Here is a 25,105-nt window from a genome sequence, read left to right on the forward strand (position 1 = left end):
TTCTTTATTGCAGGGTGCATTACCTGATGACTGGAAACGAGCAAATGTAATTCCTATTTTCAAGAGTGGTGACAAGTCAAGTAGTTGCAGCTATCGGCCCATTTCGTTAACGTGTGTGTCCTGTAAGACACTTGAGCATATTATATACTTGAACTTGGCAAAGCATCTTCAGACTAACAATTTTTTCTGTCCAACACGGCACGGTTTCCGGAAAGGGTTTTCCTGCGATACGCAACTCGTAGAATTTACACATGACATCACCGCAGCATTAAATTCCGGTAGCCAAATTGATTGCATTTTTTTAGACTTTAGCAAGGCTTTTTACACCATTACACACTCGCTCCTTTTACTGAAATTATCGTGGCTCAATATATCTGCTAACACACTGGCATGGCTACAAGCTTATCTCTCATGCAGGAAACAATGCACCATCATCGATAGCGCGTCGTCACATGCTGATGTCATTTCAGGAGTGCCACAAGGCTCCGTCCTGGGACCGCTTCTCTTTTTGATTCATATCAATGATCTTGCTGAATGCGTGGACAGTCATTTGAGGTTGTACGCAGATGACTGCTGCATATATCGTGAAATTAAGTGCACTCAAGATTCTGAACAACTGCACAAAGACCTTGACTCAGTAATAACATGGTGCAGTACGAGGAAAATGCAGCTTAACGTGTCAAAGTGCTGTGTCGTTAGGTTTACCAAGAAAAAACAGCCTTTTATCACAAATTACTTCATGGAAAGGATACCATTATCCAGGGTAAATGAATACAAGTATCTTGGCGTTGTCATCAACTGCACACTATCGTGGAATGATCATGTTCGCATGGTATCAGTTAAAGCCAGTTGCGTGCTGAACTTCCTACGCCGCAATTTCAGAACCGCCCCCTCTGTTCTTAAACAAGTTTTGTACATGTCAAATGTGCGCCCGATTTTAGAATATGCTTGCACTGCCTGGGACCCGGCCACAAAGTTAAATATTCATGCATTGGAGCGCATTCAAAAACGTGCCGCCCGGTTTGGGACGGGCGATTACGACTTCACCAGAAGGTCTAGCGAAATTGTTAGTTCACTTGGTTGGCCGTTACTCTCCTCAAGGCGTAAATATATCAGGCTATGTCTTTTCTACAACCTAATAAATGACAAAACTGGGATCGATAAAAACAATTACATCAGACCACCAACATACATCTCATTACGACGGGACCATCCTTCGAAAGTGTGTGAATATATGTGCCGAACATCAACGCATGCAAATACTTTTTTTCCTAAAACTATTCACGAATGGAACAGTCTTCCAAAAACATTTGACCGCCCCTTCCACAGCGTTTCCTTCCCTTTTAAAGGAGTATATGGTCACACAATGATATTGTATGCTGTGATTTAGGTATTTTTTATTTGTTTTTTATTTTTTGAGTGCCGTGCAATTCAGCTTGTCCCCACTGATTTAAATGTACTTTGAATTTGTAAACCCCACTACAACAATGCCCCCAGAGGGCGCTGTAGGTATAAGTATAAATAAATAAATAAACATGCTTCCGAGCTTTCCGTCGGCACAAAAGACAACATAGAACTAGTAATGACAGGCCACCTTCTTCAGCAGTTGGTGGTAAATAAACAAAACAGTTCAGATATACATGCATCACTGTTCTTGCAGAATGAAAGGTACGCCCGCTCGTCCACTTCTTGGCATCTCCTGAATTTTCTGTGCCCGCTTGTATAGGTTCTTTTTTTCATTTTTGTTTCAATAAACTTCGCTTGTTAGAGCTCATACAGCGTCCTCTTCTCATGCCCTGTCTTATTTGCATTGATTTTTACATGCATCGTTTCCAACTATCCCACCTTTCTACCTTACTGCTCTTAGCCTTTACTGACAAGGGAAGCACACTGAAAAACAAGTCTTTTCAGATGGTCTCTATAATATGACTAACAAAAAAAAAAACTTGCCACTGTTTTAGTGGCAGAAGTGTTGTTAATGTCCTGTTTAAAATTCTGTTTTTTATACATATCTGTTGCTGCCTTCTCATTCAGAAATGAAATGTTTTGCTCTTTTGAACACCAGCTCAGCGGTGTTCTAGGCTCCACCAAGGCAGGTGGAAAGGACCGGCCAGGATTTAAAACAGGAGCTGCACGCAAGATTTCAGCGTCTGTTACTTCCTCCTTCAGGTTGGCTCCCACTACTCCAAAGCAGGTCACGCCTTCAAAGGTAGCACGACCGCTTACCATGAGTGAAGCACGACAGGTAAACATTCTCAATGTCCTCGTGTAAGTGCTGTACCGCCTCCGGCTTTCTGCTGTCTTCCAAAGACATAGGGGCGCTATGCATTGTCTGAAACTTTGTTCTTTCAGTTTCCATTTTACTATAACATTTTAGTGAATGTAAACAGAAGTTTCAAAAGCTGTTTTCAGTTCACCTAAGAAACAGTATCTTTAAAGTTCAGGGGGGCCCTGCAACTTTTCCAAGTAGCCATGGAGTGGATTCACTAAAGGAGCTTGTTGCTTCACGAATTCACCATTGCAAAATCTTTTAGAGTCCGTCCGGTATGAGCAGAGTTTAGAAGATTTGTCCCCTGCTGCAATTCACCTTTTCCATTTTCCTGTGCTGCCCTCCCGCGTTCTGGTAGGGTTCGGTATGGGCCAGGAGAACTGGAATTGCTAGAACGAAGGCCTCTGAGACCGGGAGTCGTTCACGATTTTTTCACTAGGGAAGTGCGCATACGCAGCGGCATTGTGAAAAAGGCGGATCGCATTCTCTTTTCTCTCACCCCAAAAGCACTGGAAGCAAGCAGGGAGCGATGGCAGGGCGGAAGAAAATACGTCGCGTGCACCTCATGACTTCAAGCACTTTTTTCCTCCTTTTTCTTCTCCTTCTGCGGATGTGCGGCTACGAAGTTGTGGCCTCCCACGGTGGCCCCAGTAACGACTGAGAGTGCCGTGCTCAAATCAGTCAATAGTTGATACTTGGCCTGTCAAGCAGTGATTTTTTTTAGTCTGGCGCATCGTTTGTAAAGACATGATTCGAGGCCGCGTGCTACACTATAATATTTGGCTTGTGTGTCATCGTGAGCCTGCACTACTGATTAGCAACGTTTTCTGACCATGTTCAAAAAGCATTGCAGGGCCCCTTTAAGCTAGAAAAATAGACTTCACTCTGTGGGTCGTTGGTAAGGTCACTACCAACAATTTAAAGGTGAACATCTTTGACAGATATCTGTTGTTATTATTATGTTATTAGTATGAAAGTTCACCCAGCCAGACAGACATCTGTCGAAGATGTTCACCTTGCAATCGTTGCTCTCTCACTATGGCTAAGAAGCAACCCTGCTAGCAGAGCGGTACATCAGTATTACATCATTGTACCACCTATCCGCCCTGCTAGCAGAGCCGATAGGTGGTACAAGAACCACCTATCCTTCACGAAGACAGGCCTGAACGTCATACCATGCAGCTTAGGCCTCAAGCGCCTTGTCCACGCGCCGTAGTGAAACAACATCATGGCTAAAGCTGAACGCCGACTGGTGAAAGTCAGAGTACACAAATATCACAACATCATAAAGAAGAAAAAACTGGACTTGTATTTCCTTTGTAGGCAACTAGAATACCAGATGCCCAACGTATTCGAGTCCCTCGACACATTCGCAAGAAATGTCGCCGCAACAACAAACCAAACCAAAGGCCTTAGAGTAAGCTCACGGCACTGCAGAACAGCAAAGAGCCCCGAAACGGCAGCAAAACCACCAAAAGCCTTGTCAACCTCTCAACAAGACAGCTATCGAGTCACGAAGCAAGCGTTTTTTCTGAAGGGCACAATTTCAATACAACAACCCCGCCACCTCTTCGACAGCTCATTGCAGAACAACCATAACCATTTTTCCAGCGGACAAGGGCAAAGCAACTGTTATACTCAACCGCAAATCCTATGAAGACAAGATAGAAAATCTTCTAAACAACCCTGAATACAGGAAACTCGCGAAAAACCCTATGCCCAGAATTCAGTAGGAGCTAGACAAGCTATTGGCTAAAATTTTCAAAAACCACCCAGAATCAAGAATACTTTACTTGCGCCTCATATGCAAAAACTGTTCAGCGCCGGGATTCTACAGCCTTCCTAAGATCGACAAACCGGGAATACAGCTGCACCCGATAGTTGACTTCCAAACATTACCACTTCGCATACTATCTATCTACACAGGACCCTGTCGCCACTAGCGGGGAACACAGCCACACATGTAAGAAACTCGGCGTATGTCTGAGGTGACAATCAACATTGTTGAGAGCCTTGTGTCTTTCGATGTGGTTTTTTTGTTCACGAGTGTGCCCGTACTCCTCGCAGTCTCAGTTGCCCGGACCGCCCTGGAGAGAGATGAAAACTTCAGCGAGAGGACGAACCTCAGCACAGACTAACTGGGCACTTTGATGGAATTCTGCCTCCACGTGACATATTTTTTCTGTCGGAGGTGATTTCTACCAACAAACAAGTGGAACCGCTTTGGGAGCTGCCATTTCAGCCACAGTGGCAAACTTGACAATGGAGCACATCTAGATACAAGCTTTGGACACGTTCGCCGAGCCACCAAAGTATTTTTGAGATATTTGGATAATGTCTTTTGCGTAATCAAAAATTCTTACTTTGGAAGTTTCATGGCACACTTAAATTCGATCGAGCCCGCGATTCAATTCACCGTGGAACGTGAAAAGAACAACATTCTTCCTTTCCTGGATGCACTAGTCAAAAGGCAAAAAGCGGGGTGTAGGGGTGGACGTTTGAGCTTCTCCGTGTACCGAAAACCTACCCACACAAGGTTGTATATGCAGTTCACTTCTAATCACCCCACCGCGCACGAAACATCAGTGGTCAGGGCACTCCTGAATCGTGCAGGGGTCATCTGCAGCTCCAAAAAATTGCGAAAAAAAGAATTGATCACCGTTAACCTGCTACACAATGTATACCCGAAAAGCTATGTTCATCGAGTACGCCAGCGACTTGATGACCGCGAAACTGCCCCCACCTGCCTTCTGTAAAGGATGACCCTAACAATGAGGCCTATCCGAAACATTTCTACTGCATCTCTGTCCCATATGTACGAGGAATCGGCGAGCAATTGTCTAAGGTGCTAGGAAAAGAGGGCATTCAGGTGGTGCAGAAACCCGTCTCAACAATCGGGCAATTCTTGCCACGACCAAAAGACAGACTGCGAAAGGAAGGTTCCCCGAGCTCGTCTACAAAATTCCATGCACAGATTGTCCCGCCACCTACATCGGTGGCGGGATGAAAAAACTTCCCCATCAGGATACGACAACATCGAAACGATGTGCGTAACCTCGACGCCGCACGAAACTCTGTCGCTGAACACAGCGAAAAGATGGTCCACCGCATCAATTGTGATGACGCCTGGGTCATCGACATGGAGAGTAGCCACACAAAAAAACAATTCTTAGTTTTGGCACATCCAAACAAGACTTGGAAATGTTAACCGCTCAACTGGAACCTTACCCAGTGTATCAGTGCATGGTCTACAGAACCAGTTGAGAAAACAACGGTGGAAAGAAGGATGATGGAGAGGGTGACACTGCCAAGAAAAATCGCGAGCTTCAGAGCCGGCCGAGCAGTCACCCTTGTAAAAAAGGCTTAATCGGTCCCGAAAGCTCGAGTCAGTTCCCAGTCCTTAGCTTTTATCTTTGGACTATAACTTACTTTTATCTTTGGACTATAAATTAGCTGGAGAGTTTGTCATTAGTATGAGACTACCGACAATGCAACACGACCGCTGCGGCTTGTGGTCGGGCACTGCTCTACAAGCTGTTTTGTGATTGATTCATGAGCGCGTTTTGTAAATCAGTAGGTAAATATCTTGTGGTCGAGGGGGTGTGTGTTATTTATTTTTTAAGTTTCACACTAGAAGAAATGAAAGGTGGGAAATGGTTTTGAAAAGCAAGGGGCCTAGTTATCTGGTGGTCTACTGGAAATTGAACTCGGAGCCTTCCGCAGTGGAGGTGGATGCTCTATCACTCGAGTCATAATCTTCATAGTATCTGCAAATAAAAACCATTACTCAAAGCTACGCTCATTCTACATTTTACCGTGAAAGTTTCAGTGGCAGAAGGTCATGGGTGTTGCATTTCTACAGTGCTCATGTTTGCGTCATGCGCTGTGACTCCACGCTGACTATTCTGAAAGGGGGAGTCTCGCTTTTCCTCTGTTTCACCTAATGCACTTCTATTGTTCAATTTGTTTCCAATCTTTGGATTTGTTGTCTCAATGTCATGAGCTGATCTTGGGTTTACGTGTGCTACTTTACATACAGGGCGCTCATAAGGCATCCATCTTAGAGGGGTCCACTCGCAAGAGGCATGATAGCAGCAGCAGCGAGTTAGAGCAGCAGCGCAAGCAAGACCTTTTGCGGATGAAAATCGAGGCAACAAAAAAGTGAGTGGCCCATCCCTCTGTAGCCTATGTTCTTACGTGCCCCAACGTAATGTACTTTCACGTTTCATGTGAAAAGACATTATTGAGTGGGGGGAGGCAGTCAAAGGGACTGTCTGCAGTCATTCATAGCTTTTCTGTTTTGTATCGCCATAAAAAGCATACCATCTGAAGTGGAAAGGGAGTAGAAATTTTTAAAATTGAAATTTTCCGACTGTGTTCTGCTGTTCATGCGATCAATGCCCACAACACTGGTTGGTGCAGGTGATGACGGTTGTAGTGCTGGTAAAAGTTAAAAACTGAAACTTTGTGCAGGTTTTGGAGGCTTCATCAAGTTGTGTTTAATATTAGAACAAATACGGTAGTGGTTGTGTAAGCACGCACATTGTCAATTAAAGTATGTTATTACCAGTTTCTCCAGCTTTGTTTAGTCAAGCTGAAAAACCACCGCAGTCAAATGAAAGAGTTTGTCTGTTCCAGCAACACTGGTACATCGTTGTGGAACGAACTATAGGGATACTTCTTGTACAGCCGTCGGCACCTTTAACACTAACACTTCGATGCGTGGCTAGGGCTAGTTTGATTGATGCCAACCGCGAAGTGCTGGGTGCTTTTGCTGAGATAATACCTCGGTAGGCTTGGATAGTATATCGGCATGTATGGTTAGCATCTTGGCAACAGACCCAAACGTACGTGGTGTCAGCGTCAAACTGCTGCAGGACACGCGGCGGAGCGTGGCGTGGTTAAAGGTGCTGATGGCTGTACACTATAGTACTGGTTCCACTCTTGCCAAAAGTTTTACTAAAATGAACATGACACATGCTTCAAACAGAAGGTCCCTGCTGTCTTTGAGGTATGTTTAGGTGCTCTGCGTTGCATATGCGATACGAGAGCCAGCATGGATGCCTTGGTGAAGCGTAACATGATCACAAAATTTTGAGTGTAAAACCTCAGTGAATTCTGGCGTGCTCGTTATGCGTGAGGACTCCCACAATGTTACTAGATTACGTTGCACTCGCAAGCATGGTTTAAGAATTCCCTGAAGCCAGTCATGCTGCCATGTTCATTCAACCTTGAAGTGGGGCATCGAGGCAATGCAGATTTTATTTATTCATTTTTTTCTTTATGGGCGGCTCTAGGCTCAGCGCTTGTTTCTTCCCTATGCAGCCAGGCGAACAAGCCGCCAGCAGCACCACTGGGTGCCTATTTGAACGCGTGAGAAAAAAGCTAAAATTACTCTGGCGCAACCTCGAGCTGCTTCAAGTGCGTAAAATACCATTTTAAGTTATACATCCTTGTATTTTAGCAAAATGAGTAGATTGAACCACACTGTTGATGGATTACTCTAGCAGTAATTCTTTTTCGACTTTCAGCCTAAAATTGAAATCATAATTTTTTTATTATTTTTTTTATGGGAGAAAAGCATACTTGTTGCTGCCAATGTTGCGAACGATCTCAATTTTCGCCACAATCGGAAAAAAAAGTTTTTCGTGTGGTAGACAGTACTTTTGAAACCTTTAGGTCATGAATAGGCTTCTGGCACCACTCTAAATGCCACATTGAGTTCCACCTGCTTTGACACGTTGTGAAATTTGCTCTCACAATAAAAACAACGGACATACATTGTTGCATAAAAGAATTTCACGTACTTTCAAAGTGTGGCAACACATGCCACACAAGAGAAATGATTAAAAACAGCACGATTTTCATACGTACAGTTAATACTGTGCTGGTAGAAGACTGAGACTGACGTGCACTCAGTAAGGGTTTATTGATGGAACGCAACTTCTTCTCTCTAGCGGCTCTGTCTTAAGCATGCATCACACGTGCACTGCATTGCATCGTCCTATTCATTTTTTAATGCTATAGCGTTAAAAAGCTTGTGTCGCAGAAATTTCGCCGTCTGCGTCGACATCGTTGGTTGTGAGCGAAAAATTGTTCGTGAGCGAAAAATCGAGAAAGAAGCAAATAAAATAAAGAACAAAATTTTTGGACTCATTGGGGATTGAACCTGGGCCATTCGCGTGGCAAGCAGGTATCTTGCCACAAAGCTACCATGCTACTTGCAGCTGCTCAGTGAAAAAACACTACATAAATGCCATGTAGAGGAAGGAGCCTTCTTAACGCATTTTGTTCGACATGTGTCACGACGAAAACGAGCCCATTCGGGGATTTGTAGGTGCATTTGGGAGGCCATCAAACTACGTTGAAAAAAGCCGGGATACTGCAGCCATTGCTGCTAAAAACGCACAGGAACTTTCAGACAGCTTTGAAAATGGACAACTGTCTCAATATAGTGGAAAACATATCACACCTTTCCAAAGGTGTTGATCAAGCAAACAGCAAACGCTAAATAATGTGCTGCCATCTATGAGGCATTGTGAGACTATGGCCTCTCCACAGCCACCTGGATTTGGCGCTATTGCCGCCTGGATTTGGTCCGTTGATGTGACCTCTGAGTACGTGAGCGGACCACCTTTAACTAACGCTTCGACTTCTGCATGATGTGCTGAATTCCACTAAGTAGCAGTCATTCGTGCACTGCGTTGACCAGCAGATGGAAGAACCGCTGAATAGCAGGAAGCAACATTGGATTCTTCATCTTGGTGTTGTCAAACACCTGAAGCTTGCCTTCTACACGAAGTTATAGATGATGGCCGAGTCGGTACACTAGAGCACCTTGGAACTTTTAGTCTCTTTTCCACGGCCATAATTTCGCTTGCAAATGCAGTGTCTTGGACCAACCTCAAGCAATGCATCTTTGCCTCGTTCAACTCTGAAGCCGTCAGTGGTTCTGTTGAAGATGGTTCCCTCGATGAGGTATCGCAGCAGAATTTCATGATCCAAGCAGTAACTTGGACTGATTGGGAAAAATGTTCATTGTTCAAAACTTCAAGCAGAGGCCCACAGAGGCGCATAGAGGGCATCAACACGGCGGTGGGGCATGGTAATGTCGCTTCACTGGTTTTCCGAAGAGTGGCATCTGTTGAGGGAGTGGATGAAATCTTTGAAGCCCATTGAGAATGATGCTGCGACAATTCCGAATGAAAGAGGCCAGCACATCAATGTGCTAGCAGCTTCCAGAAGCTCGGTGATATCTATCACATAGAGTGGCTTTACGGTGTGTTCACGGTGGCCGCATAATACGCAGCAGGCATGGCTGTTCATCGCAGATCCTGCGGCCAGCACTAATGCTGAAGGTACTGGCGGCTAAAAGCGAGGATGACTTTGCTAGTGTCCCGGGAGTCTGGATTTTCATGGGCACATCGAACGGGAGCTCTCTTCTCTGCTCTCGATCTGATTCTAAAGAGACTTCATCTGGACTCGCGCACCTCTTCTTGGGGTGGCCTTGGAGTAGCCCCGTCGTTTGCCTCTGTCCCCTTAGTGCGTTGCCGGTACAGGACAGCGATGTCTTTGGGTAGCGATCGCATGAGCACACACTGAAGTATAACCACGTGCTCCGATGCTTGAACTTCGAGGCTTTTCAAGAAGGCGGTACAAAAGCGTATTTTTTCGTACATTTCACGCAGCTCTGATGTGTTGGAGGAATGGTTCACAGCGATGGCAAGCAAGATGTCGATGCGTTTGTCTATAAGGGCTGTATGACGGCCAAACCTCTCTTGGAACACCTTGACCACTACCGTGTAGTTCACTTGCTTTAGTCGAACGTTTTGCTCGATCGCACGTTTTGCTGGTCCGGTTGCATACGACCTCGAATAACTGAACTTCTCAATGTCTCAAAGCTCGCGATTATTGTAGTTCACTTGCTTTAGTTGAACGTTTTGCTCGATCGCACGTTTCGCTGGTCCGGTTGCATACGACCTCGAATAACTGAACTTCTCAATGTCTCAAAGCTCGCAATTGTTGTTGATCGTAGCCTCAAAAAGAAGCCCTGCTATTCGCGAAGTTCCCCAGAGAAAATGGGTACCTGTAATTTTTGTAGGGCAACTCGCAGCGGCAATTGAGAACTTTTTTGAGTGGAGACTCCTTGGGGCTCGGTTGCAATAGCAATGACAAGTTCAGTGCTGTCAGCGGGCCTTGAATCTGAGATCAGAAAGTAGCGAACACGGCTCGTAGTGCTGCGGATCTTGTGATATTCGAGAGCTGCCGTCAATTCCTCATCACACTCGGCGGCACCGGTTATGAGGTCAACAATCTTTGGTGGAGATCTGCAAGTGCAGTGTCTTTGTCCTGGAGGTCATCCAAGAACACTTGCAGATCGGTCAGAGGAGGATTCTCCACTTGCAGAACTTTGGTAGCAGACGTGATGAGCCTTGTAGGGGCACACGACTCCTCTGCTACGGCGCGGCGGTCCATCTTCGGTGGAGGACATCGGTCTTCTTCCGGGTTTTAAGACGCCAAACTATGTAGAAGACAAAGAGACTGATGTGCGCTCAGTAACGGTTTATAGATGGAACGCAACTTCTTTCTTTTCCTTTAGCGGCTCTGTCTTAAGCACGCATAACATGTGTGCTGCGCCGCATTGTTCTATTCAGATTTTATTAGTGCTGTTGCGACAAAAACCTTTCACTGCCTGTTTAGTGATGCCGTACACGTATGCCGTAAATGTTGAAAGGGTTAAAAGAGCACTGACAAAAATTTTAAACATTTTCAGATTCTTGTTTTAAGTGAAAACTGAGATTTCGAGAACCCTAAAAAGGAATGTCGTAGTACTTGGGAATGCATTGAGTATATTTTTAATGCTGCTGCCTTAAGACAGCAATTTCGGATTCGGTATCGAGAGACGGCTTTGCAGTGACGTGTCAACACGAGCCTGACGTCGCAGGGAGAGGGCAACTTGCCAGATACTAGCAACAGCTGTCGGTTTGCTGTCAGTTGCTTATGGTTCCCGTGGACGAGTGAATTGGCGCCCAGAGACTTTGACAGCAATTTCTGCGAGTTAGGCTGCATTCAGAAACTGTGTTGGCTTGTCATGATGGGGTCCATTGCAAGTCCATTGCAGTGAGGCTGCCTTACTTTTGCTGGGCAGTGAGAACTTCAAAGTCAACAAAATAATATATTTTTATACGTGTTGTTTGGCTCTTGTGTGTTGAGAGCATTGATAGTGCAAACCATGGAATATAAAAATGTCGTCTGTGGGGTGCTTCAAAATGGTGTCAGTACTACTTTAAATGAAGGTCCTGCTGCGATGTTCTCAAGTTGCTACTGTTTGCTCTTCAAACTAATGCGAATAACTGTGTTTCAGAGAACGAGAGCAAAGGCTGGCTAGGGTACAAGCTCAGCGGGAGCGACGTGAAGCTGAGCGGCGAGAGCAGGAGCAGTTGCGACATCGGGAAGCTCAGCAGAAGGAGCTGGAGAGGTTGAAGCAACGAACTGCCTTCCATCAGCGCAAGCAGAGCGAGTGCGTTGACTACTTTGACCGGCTATTTTTTTTTTGTTCAAGTACATTTGAGCCCCTTTAGAAGAGACAAATGGGTATAAGAGACATCAGTGTGCCTACCGTGTAAAAAGGGTTGATAATAAAATGCATGCGTAGTTACCCCGCTTGCAAGAGACACCTCATATAAGACAGGAATTACTGCCCGGTTCATGTCGCTGCCCAGTGCATGGTTCAACTGTACAGTTGAACCTTTATTTTATATAAAAGACATGCACCGGGGAGCAGTTCTCGCGCCTTATATGAGGTGTCTCTTATTAGTAGTGAACCACGGTTGATGTTTCTTATCAACACCCTTTTCAGTGTAGGCACACTGATGTCACTTACACCAAGTTGTCTCTTACATCAGTGTCTCTTTCTTTCTTTTTGTCTCTTTATTTTCCAGAATAAAGTGAAAACATTACATTCTGGATGGTCTCCTGGGCTAAAAGCTGTAATGAAACAGCTTGACTAATACCCCTGTCACACGGCCACCACCAAACTCCGTTGAACACCGTCAACGTAAATTTCCCCTAGGGGGTTCGACGGAGAAGGAGTTGTGGCAGTGTCACACGACAATGATAAGGTTGTAACAGTTGCCGCGAGGGGGCTCAGCTGGTGCTGTTTCATTTTCGGAAAAGTATTCTAATTTGATCCCTATTGATTTTTTTGTGAATCCTCGTTATGCAGTTTTTACAAAAAAGCACTATTAAGTAGGTATGCGACTAACAAACCATTAAAAATAATTTCAAATAAAAACGCATTTGCTAAATGTAGCAATGCTGCTAGTGACGCTGGCCACATTGTGCTTTTAGTTGTTTTGTTGCCTGTGTACATGCCCGGTACGAAAGTTCTTATGCTTCCTTGCCTCGTGAGCGCACATTTTATGTTCTTCAGCCATGAGTGACACAGCAGACGACGTGAGGAAGTGGTGCGATATTGCGCTGGTAATGACGTTGATCGGCTGGCGCCGGCCGGCCCGACTCGCGAGGCACGGTGTGTAGGGCATTGGTGTTGAGAGTAAGTGAACTTTGGCGGGCGTAAATATTGTAAACAAACACGCGTTGCGAATGAGTACTACAACGAAAGAACGTTTAATATTGCTAAAACGTATTATTCTTTCACTGCGGCCACTTAGTGCTCGAAATTTTTCTCTGACCTCTAGACTGCTGAGGATGAGAGTACCTCGTTTCGCTGCGAAGGGAGATCGTTGAACGTCCTTTGCGAAATGCTCCGTTCACCTTCGTTTGCGTAAGGGTGGCCGTGTGACACCGACCGCATCTTCGTTGTCGTAAAGACGAGGGAGTTAAACGGTCTTCACGGGTGCCCGTGTGACAGGGGTATAAGGCCCAGAAAACCAGTTACATGGCAACAAGTGACAGCTGAAAATTTTTGCACCAATAATGTACAAGTCATGATCACACATGGTAGAAAGAAAATATTAACAAAAAGCATATAACAATACCTGTACAAATGTAACAGGGAATTATTTTGAATGAACACACATTTAATAACAAAAAACAACAGAGTACTCAAGTTTATTTACAAAAAAAAATTGTAATACTAAAAGTATAAGAAAAAAAGCAGCAATAGTACACCTGTAATTTTGGCAGTAAGCTACACGAAACAATAATATCCATTCAGTATAAGAAAAAAAAAGCATGGTAGCTGACCATATATAAAGGTATACAGTGAAATGTTGTACAACATGAAGAAATAATTGAAATGTATGAATACATTAGTAATTCAAAAGTATTTCATGTAATGTCTTTAACGCTGGTTTATGTAAATGTTTATGCTTGTTAAGAATACATGGGAGATTATATTTCAGTGACTGAAGTTTAGTCGGTGCAAAAGCGCTGTATAAGCCAGCCTCCTTCATTCAGAGTATTGCTAGCGTGACTGTTGCATTGAAGTGCAGCAGTGCACTTGATAAATTGTTTAAATGAAGAAGAACATATGTAAAATGATCGCAGGATGTGCAACTCATGCATATATTGGATTTTAATTAAACTGTACTTGCGAAAATATGTCGATGTTGGTGATAAATAACTAGTGTTGGCAATGTGACGGACAGCTTTCTTCTGCAAAAGCAATATTCTATTGATGTTGCGTTGAGTTGTAGTAAGCCAAACCAGACAGCAGTAATGTATGTGTGATTGAAACAGTGCTGAATATATGCTGGGTTTTATTTGTGTAGGGAGAATTTCACAACATGACAGAGCTCCCACTGTAAAAGAAAGTTTCTTACATAAATGGCTTACATGAGAGTCCCAACTTAAATGAGGTGAAAATGTTACACCAAGAATTTTATGTTCTTCTACAATATCTATTTTTTTGGTCTGCACAAAGAATATCTTGTTTAACGTCCAGAATCTTATTCCTAGCTCTAAATATTATCATCTTTGTTTTCTTAAAGTTAATTTTAAGTTTGTTTGATAGTGACCAGGATGTTATATTACAAAAAAAACGATCACAACTTTATACCAACGTATCTGTATCTGCATGGGAAAACAAGACCGTGGCATCATCAGCATGTATTATAAATTTTACCGACTTGTTGATATTCACAATATCATTGATAAAAACATTGAAAAGAAGGGGCCCTAATACACTTCCTTGCGAGACACCTCTACTGAGAGGCAATGAATATGAGTAATGGTTACCAAAACACACGGATTGTGATCGCTCTGCTAAAGATAATTTTGATAAAGCCAGGGGAGTGCCTCAAATGCAGTAGATTTCCAACTTATGAAGTAGTGTGCAATGGTCAAGGGAATGAAAAGCCTTGGTCAAATCAATGAACAAAGATAATGTATATAGACTGTTTTCTATGTTCTCTAAAATAATTTTTTTTTAGCCTTAACAAAGCTAACTCTATAGACCTTCCTTTACGGAAACCAAACTGAGCGTCACTTATAATGTCACCTTTAGTGAAAAAGTTGGATAATCGGGAGTGTGGCATTTTTTTGGAACTCTTAGCAAACACCGAAATAATCGATATTGGGTGATAGTTTCCCAGCAAATTTTTGTCGCCACCTTTAAATAGAACGGACACACGATAGCGCTTCTTATCACGGGGAAATTCGCCGGACTCCAGTGCTAAATTAAATAAGTACACAAGTGCAGGGGATAAATGCTCTAAAACAAATCTTAAGGGACCGATCTGAAAATTGTCAATATCTAATGCACTACTATTTTTAAGACTCATAAATGCTCTGAAAACTTCTGGTTCGTCTGCTGGGTTGAAAAATAGGCTTTCAGCATGTCTAATAATTGAGGTATTGATTTGCAGGGTATTATTAATTAGTGGTATACCAGAAGTGAAATACATATTAAGAATCGGCAAGCATTGCACCACTTAATACACGATTGTTTAACGTGATTTCGTGTGTCATGATGAAGTCTGCCTTGTGGCACCCTAAAACACTGTTTATCGCTTTCCAAGCTGCATCAGTGTGCCTTGTACAGATAACAGAAAACAACTTTTCATAATACGCTATCTTCGCCTTTCGAAGGCCGCCATCTTGGGCTGATAAGCAATCATTTTGCCAGTTTTCTATGTTGTAGTATGAATTGATCACGGTCACGAAATGTTGAAGGCACCGCCCGAAGTGTTTTCATGCACCCCAGTTCAACGTAAAGCTGTTTGTTCATTTGATACGGCTACGAAAGTGCAACGTTAACAATCCAAGATGGTGGTGCTTGAGCGCATCCAGAAAGTGGTGTACAAAAAGGTTCAACTTTGCTTGTGCTTGTATGTACATACAATTGCATGTTCGAACCTTCCAGAAAGCTGGAAAATACACTTATAGTAAGTGGAAAGTTGGCAGGCTCTCTTTGTATGTTGACACACTGTTCCCTTTTGCTGCTTGCCAGGCGGAGCCTCAATGTAGACACCTTGGCGGCTTCTACAAAAAGGAAAGCCGAATCCCCCCTGGTTTCTGCATCTAAGAAGTTTACGCCGGTTCGTCATCTTTCAGAGTTTCCTCTTGCCTATTTCTTTGCCCTCATGGATTAACATTGTGAAACCATTTGTGCAAGTAATCTCAAAAGGAACGTGTCAGTAGTACCTACTCTTGACTAGATTTGTGCTTGAGGTCAGACACATGACATCAAGCATTTGTATCGTGCAGCTGAAATTAAGCAAGCCTCCAAAGATGGCCAGGAATGCTTGCGCTGATGCAGAGGCTGCCAGGGTGAGTGATGTTTTGTGTGTGGTATGTATTTGTAGTGTGATGAAATGCTCATATCACGCACCACTATTAAAAGCAAAGCTTAAGCCCTCAAAGTTTTTTTTGGCGGTGTTGTGCGATTCTGCAGCTCATCTTTGCCCAGCCAAGTACAAGTCTCTCTCAGAAGGCAAAGGCAAACAACAGCCTTCAGCAGCAGGCGATGCTGAACAGGTAAGGAAGTGGTACACCACTGGTATATTTCTCCTATTGAGCTATCGCAATTCAACAGGCTTTGTCTGAGGCGGCAGCCTGGTGTGCTCTGTTCTGTACGAAGCAGCCTTGTTGTAGCTTTGTTCATTTATACAATGTTTAGAAGGCTTGGAGTTGCCATGGAGCTATAACACGAGCTCTTGCTGCAAGAAATCGCCTCAAACAATATCACCAATGCACAGAAGCTGACACACATCAGTCATGACATGCATTACTTTTGCACAATGTACAGTAGACTCTCAGCAAACGAAACCTGAAGCGACCGGGAAAATATATTTCATTTAACAGGAGTTCCGTTTACTGAGAGGTGAACATGGGTGCAGATTATACAAGCCCGAAACCAAGCATTGCAAATGTAATAGTTCCGTTTAAACAGTAGTTCTGATTAACAGATTTACGTTTGCTGAAAGTATACTGTATTTTATGGGACATGCATGCGTTAGATGATAGGAAGCTGCTCATTTAGAGAAAAGCAGATGCACTTCACACGTGCTGGTTAATGCAAAACATGCAGACTGTTTTTTGCAACTGCTTGTCCGGGAGCCAGCTTCCATGTCTGTATTATGATTATTTTTTTTTGCTGTCATACAAGTTCTGCGAGGCAAGTACAGGCAACAAAACAGCATGTCCACCTAAATCCAACGTTAGCTTCTCTTAATGTAGGCAGCTCGAACAGTTAGGAGTCATACAGTTGAATCTCATTAATTCGAACACGCTTAATTTGAACTTCCCGTTAATTAGAACTGGCGCTGTGGTCCCGTCAAAGCTATGTGTATTCTAATGGGCAAAAACGCCCTGTAATTCGAACGCACAGGCACTTGCGACGGTTACTTCCAACATACCGGGCTACGAAAATGCTCTCAGCACCACGCCCAACCCCGCGGCGGCACCTCTGACACCTCAACGCTTCGCGCGAAGAAGGAAAAGAAGAAAAGAAAAGGCTGCGGCGGAATGTTTGCTCTCTCTCAAATGCTGATCTGCGGCGCGCCTGTGCGATGCTTCTCCCTTTTTCGTCCCTGCCACGTAGAGGCCCTTCTCCTTTCAACGCCGTGCACGAAGAGAGAGAGGGGGAAAAAGGCTGTTGCGAAGTGTTGGCTCTCCCTCAAATGCCGATTTGCGACGTGCCAGTGCCATGCCTGGCCTCCCCCTTTCCCGTACCTGCCACGTAGAGACCCTTCTCCGTTCAACTCCACACACGATGAGAGTGGAAAAAAAAAAAAAAAAAGCTGCCGTGGAGTGTTGGTTGTCTCAAATGCCGATCTGCTTCTCTCCGCGTGCAGACGCTCCTCCTTTCTCGTCATGTGCTGGCCACGCTGCGGCTGCGGCGCAGAGGGTAGCAGCGGAGACGCGGTCGTTGTCTTTAGAGGGTGTCGACGCTGGACATAGCCATGTGCAACTTATCTTGGCAGAAGAGTGCTGAAGTCAAAGTAGAAATGCTTTGCAAGCTGCGTGCGAAATTGATTAACTCACTGCAAGGCAAACGTGTGCAAACGCGCATCATCGATTACTTCAATTAATGATGGATGTCTTGTGATTTGTGAATAAATGTAAGTATCCTGAAACTTCCCTCGTGTGTTAGCTCAACGCACATGCGCCACTGCATGGCGAGCCCTTCGTTCATTTAGCTTTTATTAATCCGAACAAATTTTCGGGCCCCTTCGAGTTCGAATTATAGAGATTCGACTGTATGAAGACATTACAGGATGGCTTAAACTCAAATGCCCATTTACTCTGTGGCATTGACAAAGATAGAGTCAGTACTGCACTGTGGTGGTCTTGTAATGTTAAGCAATGGCAACTAATGAGGAACCAGGCAAGATGATCAAATCATAGTAAGAAAAAATAAAAAGGGTATTGTTGTGGCAATAGGAGAGGGTGATACAATAAAACCTCAACGATCACCGCTCTTACGAATTTCGGGGTGATACGAATTTTGCTTTTTTGCTGGTGAAGGCCTATTGGCCTGCTGGGTAACGTCATTGCAAACTGATTTTCAACCCGCGACGCTTGGTACACACGCAACACTTCCACTTGGGTACCAACAGGTGCTGCCCGCGCTATCGCGGGAGACTCGACAAGCGTGCTCAATCGTGAAAACCCAAGTGTGAGCATGCGCATTGCTCCACAAACAAACCTTCAGTGACACTTTGTCGCCTCTGAGATTGTGCGCGTGAATCTTGGAGGCTCTGAAGCACCTTTGTGTCAGGTTGCAAATGGCGTTGGCATCGCGCTTTGTTTTTTACTCTTCGGTGCGTGCTACTCTCTTACTGTGTTCACATGTGCCTGCCATGTCGATGCAAGCTATGTCCTTGAGTATTAAACATTTTATAAAAAGTGGACGAGGACCAAAAGAGGAAGGTAATGTTCTTGGCAAAAGCCTTACAAAGCCATGCACGATTGTTTGGGACATGCACACCTTCCGAATTTCCACTTGTGCTGGCACAGCCGTAAATCTTTTGAAAAACGTCCCAAACACCATCGGGATAAGAAAATAATAACAGCAAAGGACAGAGGTTCTAAAAATTTTCTGGCCTTCATTATTGCATGCAAAGTGCTCTGTAAGTCACTTTTTCCGCAGTATGTCGTTGTAATGAGGAAAACTGTGCAGAGATAAAAAAAAGGGCTTCTAGTTGTCACGGAATCATGCCCGCGAGTCGTATATTTACGAATGCAAGTATGATTGCTAAAATCTAAAAACTTCTTTAACAATCATTCAGAGCTGTTTGCGATGTTTTGGTTCCAAGAAAAAAAGTCAAAAAAACATATGCCAGCTTTCTCTCGTCACGTGCCAATTTTTTGTACTTTCGGATGATAGGTACGAATATTTTCGGTGACCCCGTCAGATTTGTATCATCGAGGTTTTACTGTATTGAGGTCATAATGATGACAGCTAGATGAGTGGTTTGTAAATCCTGTTTCTTTTGTCTCTTCAGTCGCATGGGTCAAGCTGCTTCTTTGGGAAGACACTTTGCATTGTCTCTTTTGACATTTGTGCTTGTTTTACGGGAATGAAGCACATCCTCTGAGCCAGAAAGAAATGTTTCGCTGGAAAGGCACAGTGAAGCAAAATGCATTGCAGGGCATATTTCATATTGTATTTTATTACCCTGAAGGAGCCGTGTGATATATATTTAAATTATACTCTTTCTTGGGCACCTTCGACGAAAAAAAATTCAGTCTGTTTGTCTGTACATTTGTCTGTTTGTCCATTTTTAACGGCACCGAGCATTTCAAATGGTCGACTCCATCCGCAGCGCCCACCAATGTTGCTCAAGGTTTACCGTTCATACTTGTGCAATTGCCAATTAAAAAGCATTTATTGCACATATCTGGGGCATCATAACAACACGTATATATTCTGCATGTGGGCCTTTTACTAGAAAAGGCATACATAAGTAATATTAAGAACCTCCATCACGCTGTGGTGACAATGCAACGCATGCACGAAAAGGAGAGTGTTTCCAACGCTTTGATAAGACGAGGTGGTGGTGGCACCTACCCGTTGCTTTGCGATCTACACCTTATCACCCCCGAGACGGGCACGCACACTCGTCTCAGAGCCACGTGCTATGTTTTCCAAGAAAACTGCCAGTTGGCGCTCATGTCTCACGTGTGATGTGCCTTGATACGCTCGTTCGCCTCCGCTGCACGCTGGAGGTACTCTAATGCAGTGCCTCCAAAATACCATTCACCAATTTTTCTTGCGCAGAACATCAAATAGGTGTTTTGTTCGCTCTCCACATGCAAGACTATCATCTTTCGACGACATTAGCAGATTAAAATGCAGATACGAGGCCAATTTTTTCATCTACATTCTGCATTGCAAGAGTTCATGCAGTGCCAAATACTTGGGTGAACACAAAAATAATGATCGAAATCGGTACACGGTAATGAAAGTTATTAGCCTTCAAACTTCCAAACCCAGCAGACGATGAGAAAAAGCACCCTTTCGCATTTCAATCTCCCATTGACGTCGAAGGTCTCTTCAAATCATTGCACGCCTCTCACAGAGACGTGCCGGACGACTCGCCTCATGTCTGCTAGTGGTGGACGTTCTGAAACACTCCTAGCATCGTTTTTCACACTTTCATGAATATTTAAAATGATGGAAATTCTTTTGTATCTGAAGAAGTATAAAAAGTGTTTTTTTATAATTTTTTGTGCACAATAGTCTGGTGTATCTGGTACTTTATGAATATTACGCACGACTTGTTGCGCTGAACCAATCAATCAAAATGCATGGCTTATGTCATCACTTCTACGTGGTGAAGCGTCGCTTCCAATCAAAAATAGCCGCTATGCGTTCTCTAGTCCAAAAACGTTGCGGTTTCTCTGCAGAAATGAAATTACACTCGAATTTCATTATAACAAACTTTGATCTTACATGAAAATAAGTTCGTTATAATTGAAAATTCATTAAAAAGGTTTATTCTTAAGACTAAATCTTTTGCAAAACTATTTTTCATTTGCTTCGTTATAACCGATATTTCATTATATCTGGATTCGTTATATCAAGGTTGGAGTGTATAACATCTGTGTTTTTGTGCCCCGCCGCGGTGGTCTAGCGGCTAAGGTACTCGGCTGCTGACCCGCAGGGCGCGGGTTCGAATCCCGGCTGCGGCGGCTGCATTTCCGATGGAGGCGGAAATGTTGTAGGCCCGTGTGCTCAGATTTGGGTGCACGTTAAAGAACCCCAGGTGGTCTAAATTTCCGGAGCCCTCCACTATGGCGTCTCTCATAATCATATAGTGGTTTTGGGACGTTAAACCCCACATATCAATCAATCATCTGTGTTTTTGTCATTGCTACTCACACACCGATATAGATACATTCGACAGTTGGAGAAGAGATTAAAACAACACGCTTAATTTGTTGCAGGGCCCCATTAATAACCCTCGCAGGGAGGGGTGGGGGATATTGCGTTAGCCGAGAGCATACACAAGTGGGAACACGAAGGAGGAAAATATTGTTAACAGAATGAGTTGTAATCTAAGACATGTGGTGTACATATGCGGGAACACACGTATTTGTCGTGTAAAAAGCTAAAAAAATGCTAAACATGCACAGAAAGCATTCAGTAATTTAAATGTGTGCATATGTAATTAGCAAGCATGTTGTAGTGGTTGATGTTGGAAACGGTGTAAAGAAGGCTGTCAGAGTTGCTAGCCTGGCTTTAAAGAAAAAAAAAAGAAAAAGATGAAATTATAAATGATACCTTGCATGCACTTTAATGGGCGACCTTGAAAAGACACCTATGGTGGACATGCCCTGGAATACCTTTTGAGCGTGGTTCGGAAATGCTGTGAGTCGATAATTGAAGCTTATGAGAACATATAAGCCAATCGTTATAGTGCAGCTCGCGGCATGTGGCTGGCGTGATTTTTAATGTCGGCTAGAAATCTCTGGCCTTTGTCTTGACAAGTGATGCCGAATCCAAAATAACTGCGAAAATTACACAGTCCACAGTTATTGTCTGATTTTAAGCATTGCGAGCTGAATGGTTGCCACAGCCGCTATGGAATGCCACGTCGCGCTCGCACTGCACTATATTGTGCTAGAATCACGCAACTTAGAATTGCAACACCGGCATGCTTGCGATCACACCGAAGGTAAGGCACATTTTCCTTTAAAAAAGTGCTCACGGTCATGACGTGCACTGACAAAAAGACAAATTTTTTGCCTTTGTCGTCCACCTTGCTTAGCTTTCGTCACTCTCATCGGCATGAGAGGAGAGAGAAAGCACTTGAAGTGTGCGACGAATTTCTCCAATTCCACTTGCACTCGATGGATTCTTAAATTTCCGTGACAGCAGATTCATCAGGCAATTAACTTCTTTAATGAAGTCATTCACTGTTTACGTAGAAAAGTGCTGCAAGGCCCTTTAAACGCTAGTTTCAGTGAGGATGTGCCATATTTTTTTCGTCTCCACCACGGACACCTGTAAAATAAACAACCTCCATTTTCCTTGCTTCTCGCAGCCTGTCGCAGTCGCTCAGGAACCAGGCAAGCTTTCTGCCCTCCCCTGAGCAACCTCAGGCAGTCTCTGCTGCATCACAGTCCATCACGGAGCTTGTCGAGGGCACGCCAGAAAAGCCGTCTGCTGCTCTGAACATCACCGTCACAGTGTCTTCCGAGGACAAGCCTGCGGAGGTCCTCAGCGAGACATTCACAGTGCCTTCGATTGATCATGAGTCCAGTGTACTGAAGACACCATGTGCTGCCAACTCCACGTTTGTTAGAACCGAAGGCCCCCCAAAGTCGAGCGGGTATGACAGTATCTATGCACTTATATTGACGTCTTTGCACAATTCTCTCACGTCTAAGTACATGTCTGTGAAGCAAAAAGGGCAGCAGCAAGCGTGAGCTGATGACGTGTTTGCGTTTCACCCGTTACTTGGACCTAAATGGTTGCTGAAAAACCACAGGGGTCAAAATTTAACAAACTCTCCCATTATGGTTTACGTCCTGATCATATTTTGTTTTTGCAGATAGTATCTAGTAGGATTGTCGACCAATTTTCCGGACTCTAAATTGCGCAGTCCAAAAAAGTGAATTCAAGCAATAAAGAAGTTGCTTTATTTAGCTAGCAGCTTTAAGGACACAGGCTAAGGTAAAAAAATTTTTAAATCAAAACGAATTTTGATGTGAAAAGACCGTGCACAACCTGTGCTTTCTCCCTCAGCTTTTGAAAAATTGATACTAATACTTTTTCTGAGCTTAGCAGGCTTTTAAAAAATAGGGCAGTTCTGGTTTTGTTTTTTAAAGACATCTGGCATTTACCGAGTCCGCTTGCCTAGTATGCGTGAGACCCACACGAGGATGGGGTTTTGTGCATTTGAGTTTAGTTGCACCTACCAACAGGTCAGCCTGCACGTCGGTGAGGGTATGTTCTCGTTGTTAACAGCATGAAGCACGTGAAGCACCTGATATTGTCTGCTTCATTTCGAACTGCTTCGGGATGTCCGCTTGTGACGGGTCACTTTGCCCTTTCCTGACAATTGAAGCTTTGTATTCTATCATCAGTTGGCTGTAATTTTCTGGTTTCAAAGTTTCTACAGCAAAAGCTGTTACGAGATCACAAAAAGGGTCGCGTGCACCATAGTTGTGCGCCACCGGTGTTCATAACCACTATCGCACTAAATGAGGAAAAAAAAGAGAGAATAAAAACACCAAGGTCAGGATGAAATTCGAACCCAGGTTCCCTGCGTGCCAGCCCATTGTTCTACCTCTGAGCCATGCCGTTGCTTGAAACTCCATTGTGAACTGACTCTAGGCAGGCTTGTTGTCAAGAAAGGAATCATGTTAATATGAGTAACAAAACATTGCAGAACAGCCAAGGAATAATCGGGCGTCAAAAAATGCGAATTGCGTAACAAGTAATCATCTCATGCTCCAACCCGTTACTAAAGCTTCAGGCATAATTGTTCATCTTCGTCAGCCTCGGCACAAAAAAAGTTGCACAGAAGTCCTTGCAAGTGTGTAGCAGATACCACACTTCTCCGAAGAATGACGAAATATGGCATAGTGGATGCCTCCCTACTACACAGAATTTCTGATATATGGTGTAGTGGGTAACCTGCAAGTGTTTTTGTAGCAGTTACTTAAAGAGTGTTAGAAAAAAGGCTCTGAAAGGCCTCTCTTCCATCTTTTGCTGCGACTGTGCTGCGCGTTGCACGCAGGCCTGGCAGTTTCTATTTTGTCAAAAGGCGGTGTTTGCACATCATTGATAGCAATTGGCCATGAAACCACGATCAGTTGCTGAAGCAACGATGCAAGCAGCACCCCATGCTAGAACGTAGGCGACCGATGAGATCAGCTGGCGATACACATGCACTGCTGGTTTGAAGCTGCAGAAAAAAAAAGCTATCACTGTTATCTTGGCGTTTTCAATGGTTTCCGAAAGCTCTTTACTCTAAATCCACAGGAAAACTATGGGAAATTGATTGAGAACTGTTTCAGACGTCCAAAATTTTTGGCTCTGTGTAGCGCGTGACGGTACCATCTCATAGTCCAGATTTTTATACAGGTCAGAAAAGTTGGTTGGTGACTTGTTTATATTGTTTGGAGTGTGAGAGGGAGAATTCAAAGTTTTAAATACAAATTTCGTCGTATTTTCCTGCTGTTCAAAAAGTCATCAATCTAACTCCTCAAATTTTAATTTCTATTCATTCAAATGAGATGACTACACTTACCATTATGTACCAGGAGAAAGATGCAACTGTTGACTGTTTCGAATGATGCTGCGCTTCTGGAGTGACAATTTCTGCAGAAATATCATTCACTGAACGTCACGCACCTTGCACGGAGCGTCTCACTGTTGCCCAATAAATTTTACTCGATTAATAGGGGTGTCCTGCCTCTAAGCTGTTTACTTAGTAGTATTCTTGTTTTAGGCTAAGAAAATTTATTTGAAAGATTTTGCCAAGCTTGTATCTCTGATAATGTGAAGTGCAGTGGTACTGCACATTGTTCCTTCGATGAACTCGGCGATCTCCATGTATGTCGTGACGCGCTGTTTCTGGTACAGCAATGTTTCGATTGTTTCTTATTGTCAAAGTTGTTGGGCATCCAAGCCTTATAGATGTCTGTTAAATGATAGTCACCTCTTTCCTTTATTCATCGCCAAACATACCCTAACCTACTTTTATATTCTACTAAGTACACTAGAGATGTGGAAATACGTAGTATTCAGTTAAATATATGTAAAGTTGAGTTTTCTAGGCTTGTGCTAATAGTGAATTTTAGGTTTGAAGTGAATAGTGGTACAGTCGAGCCCGCTTATAATGAACCTGAGCGTGACGTGGCATCTGTTCGCTCTATCCCGAAGTTCGTAGTAAATGAAACACAGCTTTTAAA

The 25,105-nt window shown here is 43.7% G+C and overlaps 1 protein-coding gene across 3 annotated transcripts in view; it reads left to right on the forward strand.

Annotated features, from left to right (window-relative positions):
* Positions 1–25,105, forward strand: part of LOC119188188 (uncharacterized) — a 49,956-nt gene that overhangs the window by 9,939 nt on the left and 14,912 nt on the right. For all 3 annotated transcript variants that reach the window (XM_037436113.2, XM_037436112.2, XM_037436111.2), the window contains exons 6-12: positions 2,066–2,245; positions 6,309–6,430; positions 11,634–11,789; positions 15,684–15,771; positions 15,941–16,003; positions 16,128–16,210; positions 22,228–22,515. In XM_037436113.2, the coding sequence (XP_037292010.2) occupies positions 2,066–2,245; positions 6,309–6,430; positions 11,634–11,789; positions 15,684–15,771; positions 15,941–16,003; positions 16,128–16,210; positions 22,228–22,515 (980 nt within the window). The remainder of the gene's footprint in view (positions 1–2,065; positions 2,246–6,308; positions 6,431–11,633; positions 11,790–15,683; positions 15,772–15,940; positions 16,004–16,127; positions 16,211–22,227; positions 22,516–25,105) is intronic.

This window comes from Rhipicephalus microplus, chromosome 1 (genome assembly GCF_043290135.1).
Source record: "Rhipicephalus microplus isolate Deutch F79 chromosome 1, USDA_Rmic, whole genome shotgun sequence".
NCBI classification, from domain to species: Eukaryota; Metazoa; Arthropoda; class Arachnida; order Ixodida; family Ixodidae; genus Rhipicephalus; species Rhipicephalus microplus.